The sequence below is a fragment of the Eptatretus burgeri genome, chromosome 2 (genome assembly GCF_056783735.1).
Source record: "Eptatretus burgeri isolate ZD-2024b chromosome 2, Ebu_testis_v1, whole genome shotgun sequence".
Lineage (NCBI taxonomy): Eukaryota > Metazoa > Chordata > Myxini > Myxiniformes > Myxinidae > Eptatretus > Eptatretus burgeri.
Window position 1 is genome coordinate 110779602 of NC_140962.1, and position 10000 is coordinate 110789601.

The 10000-nt window shown below is 46.3% G+C and overlaps 1 protein-coding gene across 1 annotated transcript in view; it reads right to left on the reverse strand.

Moving 5' to 3' along the window:
- LOC147032824 (beta-1,4-galactosyltransferase 2-like) overlaps window positions 1-628 on the reverse strand; it is an 18446-nt gene extending 17818 nt beyond the window's left edge. Inside the window, exon 1 of the mRNA XM_085870716.1 lies at window positions 406-628. Within this exon, the coding sequence (XP_085726842.1) occupies window positions 406-482 (77 nt within the window). The 5' untranslated portion in view covers window positions 483-628. The remainder of the gene's footprint in view (window positions 1-405) is intronic.
- Between the last annotated feature and the right edge of the window lie 9372 nt (window positions 629-10000).

Genomic DNA, 10000 nt, shown 5'->3' on the forward strand with positions numbered 1-10000 from the left:
TATATATATATATATATATATATATATATATATATATATACATATATATATATATATATATATATATATATATATATATATATATATATATATATATATATATATATATATATATATATATATATACATATAATATATACATATACATATAATATATACATATACATATAATATATACATATACATATAATATATACATATACATATAATATATATGTGTATATATATATATATATATATATATACACATATAATATATATACATATAATATATATGTATATACATACATGCATACACACATATACAGAGGATGGACACACACACACAAAAGTTGATAATATAAGAACACATAACATGCATCATGAAAATTTCCAGGAAGTCTCAAAATATATGCAGAGCCTAACCTGAATCCAAATTTATCCATGGCGCAGGCGAGGTGTCTTGGCTGTTGTCCACAGTGGTACAAGTTACGGTCGTCCATTGGAATTATGTCGACATCACTAAAGACCAGGCAGTCATAGTCTCGGTCTTTTAGTGCCTCAATAGCGCCTACATTCAACAGCTTTGCTCGGTTGAATGTGCCATTCCCAGCCTGTCAGGGGCAATGCAAACAGAATCAAACATACTGCATGAAAGATGAAACGCTCTGAAAATCAAACACACTGCAAAAAGTTATGCGTGTGTGCACTTTCTGTTGGTGTACGTGGTTTCTTTTCACCCTCAATCTCTCCTTTCTTTTTCTTAGTCTACGGAGGTGTGAATCTGGTAAAAAGTCTTTGGTAATGTTCAGTTGAAAGGGTTTGAGGGTGGAGGAGTAGCAGTCGAAACCCAAATCCTCCTCAGGTTCTTCCTGACGACTCCATCTTTATCTATTTGGGTTCCTCCTGATACTCCAATGCTGCATTTGGTCAATTATTTCATTATGTTTGTACCATATCCTGATGCTGTGTGGACTATGTTTCCCAATGACAGACCTCTGGTAGCTTTTACCTGTTGCAGCATTGGAGTTTTGTGGAATAACTGGTGAAATCCTTCTCCTGTCTTGTTCTTCCTCATATCTTTGATCTGTGTTCCTTTCTCTTTTAAATCTTTCATCAGTTTTTCTTTCTACTTTTTCATGCTTCTTATTATTTGTTCTTTTCTTTTTGTTAAATTTTGCAGCACGAGCTGCCTGCCATCGTTTTTACGAAAGAAGCGGCTGCCAAATTTTATCCAATATGAATGCCAAACCATGTGACACGGTCATTTTTATGAAAATCCTGTTCGAATTTCAAGTCAGATGAAAATTGAGGATTTCAGAAAATTTGCCTTTGTTGACCTTTTGGCTTATGTTGACTTCAAAAATAATGGGTGGTTGAATTCAGTGTGGTCATATGAAAATCCTGTTCAAATTTCAAGACAATTGGATCAGGGATGAAAATTGACAATTTTATGATGGGGGGGGGGAAAGGGATGAAAAAAAAATAATTCTGGCCTGTGTTGACCTCAAAAATAATTGGCGACGTTTTTCCAAGATGCAAAAAACAAATTAAAAATAAAATAAACTTTTTTTTCAAAAAAAAAAAACTTGGGAATTCCTCCAGATTCAGTCGAGCCTAAATAATATAGTGAAAGGAATGAGTGAAAATAAATATAGGTACAAGATGAAAACAATCAATTTAATTATTGAAGGCCCAGCTTTATACGCTCTCCCACCAGGAGCGGCACCACACAGTACACCTTTATCGAGAGTTTGCACTAATGCCCTTCGGAACACCTGTGAGTTGGGGACCAGGTAGCTATAACCTTAGTATTATGAGTTGTGACCGATCCTTAGTTATCCAATCTCAACCAAACTTGCCAAGGGACTAAAGTAATGACCAAAGACAAACAATAATGCATGTTTTAGTATGATGATTGAGCAAGACAGGACTTCAAGCATTGTCAGCTTGTGCTCTGAAGTGCTGGGCTGCACGTGCTCTGGAGCGGTATGCAATACAGAGTGGTTGCAGGTAGTTGTGGATGAATATAATTATGTCCGGGCCATGTGGAATTCAGGTAAATAACGTTTCCAAAAAGCATAGAACCCATTAGTATTCCACTTGCTAAGTAATTAATTGCTCATTCAAACATGCATACAATATATGAAATCAATTGCAAGGAAAACTGCTTCGTAATCTTTTGTGAGTATACGCATATTTTTCCTTCGACGTGACCTTGATCAACACCCATAACCGTTTGAAGTAACACCATTCAAAGAAAAGGTGATAAAGGTAGACATACTGTTCACACAGATCATTGCTGAGCATAACCTACATTTTGCTGTGGGTGATCACCTAACCAAATTTGTGACAAGGGTATTTGCTGATAGTAGAATAAAAATTATTTTCACTCAGGTACATACAAGTCAGTGAAGTGAAGGTGTCAAACCATGTGACATTCTTAGGAGAGTGACTGCACAATATAGGACGAACTGTATGCTGTGTTAATATACAGGTAGTGGACAACAAAATGGAAACACCAATGTAAAGTCACTTAATAGGGCATTGGGCCACCACGTGCGGGCAGTATGGCCTGCATGTGCCGTGGCATAGAGTCCACCACCATCTGGAATTCTGCAGGAGGGATGCGGCACCATTCTTCAACGAGAAAGTCAATCAACTCACATCTGTTTCTTGGAGGTGGAAAACGTGGTCTCAGGTGTCGTTCCAGAATATCCCATAAATGTTCCATTGGGTTCAGCTCTGGTGACTGAGAAGGCCATGGCATATGGATAACATCAGAGTCATGCTCAAACCATTGGGAGACCACACGTTCTCTATGGATGGGAGCATTGTCATCCTGGAAAATACCCCTCCCGGCAGGGAAGCAATGTTGCAACATGGGTGAAGATGATCACTCAGTACCATTAATAGCGATTGCCATTGACTTTGCCTTCCAAAGGAATGACTGAACCCAAACCATGCCAGGAAAATGCACCCCACAACATTGCAGAACCATCAGAACCCTTCACTGTTGGAACCAAGCACTCAGGGTTGTAGAGTTCTTTTGATTGACACCACATGTGCACTCGTCCCTTTGTCGAGAATATGGTGAAGGTTGATTCATCTGACCATATCACATTTCCATTGCTGGGTAGTCCATCGTCTGTGCTATTTGCACCACTGGACTCACAAACATGCATTGCCAGGTGTGATGAGCGGTTTATGCAATGCAACCCGACTATGGTATCACACTCTATGGAGTTCTTGGTGGACTATTTTTGATGAAACTGGCTGTTCATGCCCCAGGTTGAAATTTAGTCAATTTATCTGCAGTTGCTCACCTGCTTTGGCTTGCACTTCAAATTAATGCATGGCTATCACGATCCTGGAGTATGCGCTTCGGCACACTGTTGCCCTTTGCTGATGAAGTCTTTCCATCAGAGCTCCATGCCAACATGACCTGAGACACTGTTGCTCATTAAATATTAGCAAGTTGAGCCGTCTTTGTCACTGAAGCTCCTGCCAAATGTGCCTCAACAATCTCCCCTCTTTCAAAGGCAATGAGCTCTCTTCTTGCACCCAAGCTAGCCATAATTATCGGCAACCAGGCCTGTGCAGCATTTTTATACATGGCCCTAAGCATGCTGGGATGTTATTTGCTGACTTTCAAGCTATTTCATGTCCCTCATATACATCGGTGTTTCCATTTTTTTTGGTCCACTACCTGTATGTACAAATGGTTTTGAAAAGGACAGATGAGTGTTTCATGAACTTTAGGTAGCAAGTCGTTTATCGACAGCAACTGCCCAGGGTGGTACTACCGTACCAACTTCAGAGCATTAAAGCGGTGCCCTCTGACACTCTCGGTGTCTGGATCGCTGGTCTTACTTTCTGCCTTATGCAAACTAAAATACTGGACGAGCCATCATTTCTCGTTCTCACATGCACTATACTCATTCTTACTCACTCTCACTCCATATCTTCACATTCCTATCATTTTCTGATACCCTTCCTTTTTTCACGACTTTATATCTTCAGTCCTTTTTGTTTCATTTAAAGGCCTTGCCTCGAAGAGGACGATATAATCCGTGAGTGGAGCCTTTAACGTTAAAAACAAACAAACAAAAAAAAACCAATGGCTGTTAGAGTCGTCATCCATCTCATGTGTTCATGAGATTTAGCTTGGGTTGCCCACCACTGTTTTAAGGGGAGGACAGAGAAGAAGACACCAATGAAAGCAACAAGCTGCTTTCTTCTTTTTTTCCAGATGCTTGAAGGTCAATGCAGCTGAAGAACAAGGCTGGTATGGTAAAAGCAAAACCCTCAGACAGAAGGATGTCAGACAATAATAAAAGAACAAAAGACCATGTACAGATAAATTAGGTTCAGTAGGTTCAGGGAGTGATTCGGTGGAACGGGCTGTATTTCGGCCTTGTGGAAATGGTTTAGATGTCAGTGAGATGAAGCAGTTTGGCGGGACGGGCTGCGTTTCATGCTCGGGTCTGTGGACACTGCTCAGCCTGAGGTGAGGAGCAGCGGTTCAGTGGGGCGGGCTGTGTTTCATATTTGTGCTTGTGGACACAGCTCAGCTCGCAGTGAGGTGGAGCGGTTCAGCAGGACATGCTGAGCTTCGTCATTGTGGCTGTGGACATGGCTCGGCCCGCAGTGAGGAGTGGATTGGTGGGACGGGCTGAGTTTCATCCTTGGTCCTGTGAACTCGGCTCGGTTTTCCTTCGTGGTCAGCCCTGCACGGCAGGGTACCCACGGACTGAGAGCGTGAGGCTTGACAAAAATTTTAACAAGGAGGATTGCCCATGGGAGATGAGGATTGCCAAGAAGGCTGAGGGTCAAACTAAGTGACAGGAATTGAGTGTGAAAAGCATTTAACTGCGATTACTTTGAAAACTGACCTTTAAAAAACAACAACTTTGGTTCGAGAGGAGTGAGTTGGGTAAGAGAGGAGTGAATTAGGTGGGCGAGAGGAAGCGAGTGTTGAGGGTGACAATGAGAAAAAGGCAGGGGAGGTGAACGGTGAAAGAGGTGGGTGGGTATGTGTGTGTGTGTGCACATAGGATGCAGACATCAGGCTGGAGTAGTAGGTCCAGCAGGTCAGCCAGGGCAGTGCTGCTGATTGATGACCTGAATTTCCCAAATTATCCAAGATGGTACTAACTCTGTCAGGCAGGCAGTGATTCAGAAATGAAGTCTGGTTAGGTAGTTTGATTGTGGGATCAATTGAGGGAGAGAAGGAGAGGGGTCAAAGTGGTGGAGCTGATGCTGAGAAGGGGTTTGGAAGTGTTGTGTGTGCAGGAGACTAAATGGAAAGGAGACAGGGTGAGGAGGTTGGTAGGAGGATACAAACCGATACAAACTAAATGGAAAGTCAGGTCAGGTTCGATCTGTGACCTGCTACAGCTACCATGTAAACCTGTACTAACCTGTTCCATGGTCGGGTTGTCGGCGACTAAACCGTCTCCCCAACCAGGTTTCCTGGTGAGGAGGGTGTTTGGATATGGACACCCAGCAGGATTAAAAACAAAACCTGTCAAAGGGCGGAGGAGCTACTTGTGAGCCAACGGCCATCCATATCGAGTGCCCAACTGTGTCTGCGGACGTCCTCCTGCAGTTGGGTTACTTCTTATTAGGAGGTTGGTGGCAGGATTTGCACTCCGGCCACCGTAAAACCCTTCATTCCGCAAAACGCAAAAAAATCTGAAAACCCACTCCGTGGGAGTACCTCCTGTGCAGCTTCCCTTCGCAGGGCAGCTCACCGGATGACGGGATTGGGGCAAAGCCTTCGGGACCCCCAATCTTTGATGATAGGAGGGAAACCACGGGGTAACATCCCTGGGTCAGATTGCGGGAGAGTGTGTCAGAGTGGTGCTGAGGTGTCGTCCACCAGACGGCAGTCTCCTTGGGTTAACCTGAGGCGGTCATTTCGGGTGGGTGCCTGGAATGTCCTATCCCTAAGAGAGGATGATCACCTGTCTCCGTTATCATCTGAGCTCAAGCGTTTGGACATCGGGATTGCAGCTCTCTCTGAGGTTCGGAGACTGGATTGCGGTGAGATAATGGTGGGTAGTTACACCAAATATTAGTTTGGTCGCTCTGATGGTTACCATACCCAAGGAGTTGCTGTAGCTGTGTCCAATAAGCTGACCCCAATGATAATTGAGGTAACACTGGTCAACGAGCGTATTATGAGATTAAGGATTCGTCACTCCTTCGGTGTCATTTCCCTGGTCTCTGTTTATGCTCCGACTGAGGCGAGTGATCTCACCGTGAAGGATGCATTCTACGCCACACTCGAGTCTGTGGTTGAACAGTGCCCCAGACGAGATACACTTCTAGTCTTGGGGGATTTCAATGCATCGACTGGAACTGATAGGGATGGTTATGAGGTGTGTGTTGGTCCCCATGGGTCAGGAACTATGAACCAGAATAGCACTAAGTTCCTTGACTTTGCAAGAAGTCATGGACTTAAGGTGGCTGGTTCATGGTTTCAGTGCCCACAAGCTCATCGCTGGACTTGGTATTCCAACGCTGGCGGTGTGGCAAAGGAGATTGACCATGTCCTCATTGACGGTCGTTGGAGGATGATCCAGAACTGCAGGGTCTACCGGAGTACTCAGTTCCTCAATACTGACCACAGGCTTGTTGTAGCAACTCTAAAGCTGCACCTTAAATCCTGGAGAATGGTACCATCCCAGCCTAGGCTGGATGTTGGCAAGCTCAGGGATGAGAGAGTAGCTGAGGAGTTTGCGAACAGGCTGAGTGGACACTTGGGGGGTCTGGGTGCTTTGGGGGTCCTGAAGAGTTGTGGAGCGCCTTCAAGACCACCGTCCTTGATGTTGCCGGTGGATGTCTTGGAGCTCACCGCAGGGCAAAGAAGAATTTTGTCTCTCAAGGGACACTGGATACCATTGACCAGAGTCGCAGGGCCAGGCTGAATGGCAGAGCTGAGCTGTTCAGGGAGCTGAGGCATAAAACTGTACGTGCACTGAGGGTGGACAAGGAGGCCTATGTGCGAGGAATCTGTGAGGGGGTAGAGCATCACCTGTGGACAGGTGATTCTCGTCCCGCTTACAGGGGAATTCGCGCATTACGTTCATCCAAGCCCATCCCTCGGAGCACTGCAGTTCGAGCAGAGAGTGGTAGGCTCTTGACAGAGGAGTCTGAAGTGAAGGCCCGCTGGGCCGGTTACTTTGAGCGGTTGTACCAGGCTGATCCCCCAGCTGTCGAGTTGGACGTCAAGGGTGTTACAATCCCTGTTGCTGACCCTTGAATCAACTGTGGTCCACCTTCGCTTGTGGAAACACGGGCTGTGGTGAACCAGTTGAAACGGGGCAAAGCTCCAGGGATCTGTGGCATCCATGCCGAACTTCTCAAGGCTGGTGGAAATGCTGCACTCGTGTCGTTGCATGCAGTTTTGTGCTCTGCCTGGAACACAGGCATCATCCCAACTGACTGGAAGAGGGGCCTTGTTGTCCCTCTCTGGAAAGGGAAGGGTGATCGCCAAGACTGCAACAACTACCGAGGGGTGACGCTGCTCTCAGTGCCGGGCAAGGTCTTTGCTCGGATAATTCTTGATAGGGTTCGCCACCATCTGCTTGAGCACCAGCGTCCAGAGCAGTCAGGCTTTACACCAAAGGGGTCAACGATTGACCGTATCCTTGCCCTTCGTGTCCTCACCGAACGCAGACGAGAGTTTCGGCAGGGGCTGCTTGCAGCCTATGTTGATCTCTGTAAAGCATTCGATTCAGTGAATCGGGATGTCCTCTGGAGGATTCTTGGTCTTCGTGGGGTGCCACCAAAACTGATCGATCTGATGTCTGAACTCTACTCTGGTACTGAGAGTGTGTGAAGTGTGGTGGTACCATCTCTGACTTATTTCCAGTTGTTACTGGAGTTCGTCAGGGATGTGTACTGGCCCCCACACTTTTCAGCACTTGTATGGACTGGATTTTAGGGAGGATGTCGGAGAGATCAAGTTGCGGTGCATTGTTTGGGAATGTCAAGATCTCGGACCTTGATTTTGCAGATGATGCAGTCATCTTTGCGGAGACTTTAGACATCCTTTTGGGGGTCCTCGAGGTGCTGAATGAGGAGTCGGAGCCGCCAGGATTACGGGTTTCTTGGGTCAAAACTAAGATCCAGGCTTTCGGTGACATCTTGGATGCTGCTGTCCTGTCTGTGTCTGTTTGTGGTGAGGATGTTGAGGTCGTGGAGAGATTCACTTACCTTGGCAGTGATATTCATGTCTCTGCTGGCTGCGAGTCAGAGGTCAATAGACGTCTGGGTCGGGCCTGGGGAGTCATGGATTCACTGGATCATGGGGTGTGGCGCTGCCGGTACCTGTGCGGGAGGACGAAAGTCCGAGTCTTCAGGTCCTTGGTACTTCCAGTCTTGCTCTATGGATGCGAGACTTGGACTCTGACCAAGGATCTGAGACGGAGACTTAATTCCTTTGGTACCAGGTCTCTTCGGAGAATCCTTGGCTATCGCTGGTCGGATTTTGTGTCCAACGAGCGGTTGCTGAGAGAGACTCGGATGAGATTTGTTCCCTGCATAGTCCGTGAGCGTCAGTTGCGGCTGTATGGACATGTGGCTCGTTTTCCTGACGCTGATCCTGCTCACCAGATTCTCTCAGCGAGGGAGTCTCATGAGTGGAGGAGGCCAGTGGGCCGACCACGTGCCTCGTGGTTGCAGCAGGTTGACCATCATCTCAAGGAGATGGGGATGGGCCTGGCATCTGCCTGGGGGATGGCCAGACGGAGGCCCCTGGAGTACCGGCGGAAAGTGGACGCAGCGACGCGCTGTTCTGGCACATGCTCCCATACCTGACCTGTGTGCCGGAGACTAAATGGAAAGGAGACAGGGTGAGGAGGTTGGTAGGAGGATACAAACCGTTGCATGCAAGTGGTGATGGAAGGAGTAATGGCAGGGGAATAATAGTTTCGGAAGAGATCAGCAAGGTGGTGGTCAGAGTGGAAAGATGGGAGGGATGGATAGTTATCGTAAGGGTGGTGACACAGAAGCAAATAGTTTGCGTTATGTTGGTATATGGGCCACAAACGGGAAGGACTGGGGCAGAAAAGCAAGATTTCAGGGACACAGTGGAGAGGATGATGGGAATGATTGAGCTGAAGGTGATGCTGTGCATTGCAGGTGACTTTAACAAGCATGTGGGAGTAGCGCAGCCGGGTGAAGAGGAATGTATTGGTAAATTTGTTTGGGGAATTAGGACTAGAAAGGATCAAGAGCTTGTGGAGCTGGTGGCGAGGAATGGGATAGCCATTGCTGGTTCATTCTTTCAAAAGTGTGAAAGGCACAAGGTTACCTATAGGAATGGACAACATAGAACAGACCTGTATTTGGTGATGGTAAGGCAGCGACTGTTGTGGAGGATTAAGGATCATAGGCAGTGGTGGGAGAGCATGTTACCACCCAACACATGCCTGTGGTGTTTGTGGTATGGATGAAGAAAAGGAGGGAGGTTAGGTTAAGAGCAGGGGTTGGAAGATTATTTGGTGGGGGAAGTGTCAGGGAAACTTCCTCATAGAGTAAAAAGAAAGGTTGAGGGCTAGATATGAGCAACTTAGCAAAGAAGCAGAAGTATGGACAGGTGTTTAGGGGAAGTGCAGAAGTTTTGTGTGGAAGGATGTCAGGAAGGGGTGCATCGTCGAGGGATAAAAACAGGGTATGGTGGACAGAGACAGCGAAGGCAGTTGGGGAAAAGGAGGTTTGGAAGAGGATAGACAAGATCAAGGATAGCGGGAGGCAGGGTTGATGCACCTGTATGGGTAAAAGAAGAAAGCAGAAAGGAGAGTTGTGGATAAGGTGATGAATGATATGGAAGAGGAAGTGTACAACAACTTGGAAGAGGATGGTGGTGGGAGGCTAGTGACAGAGAGGGCGGCAGCATTGAAGGTGTGGGAAGGATATTTCAAAGAGCTGTTGAACTGGGAAGGAAGCAACAGCGAGCTGGAGCTATCGTGTTATGGAGAGGGGAAGTGGAGTTGGTAGAGATCACAGA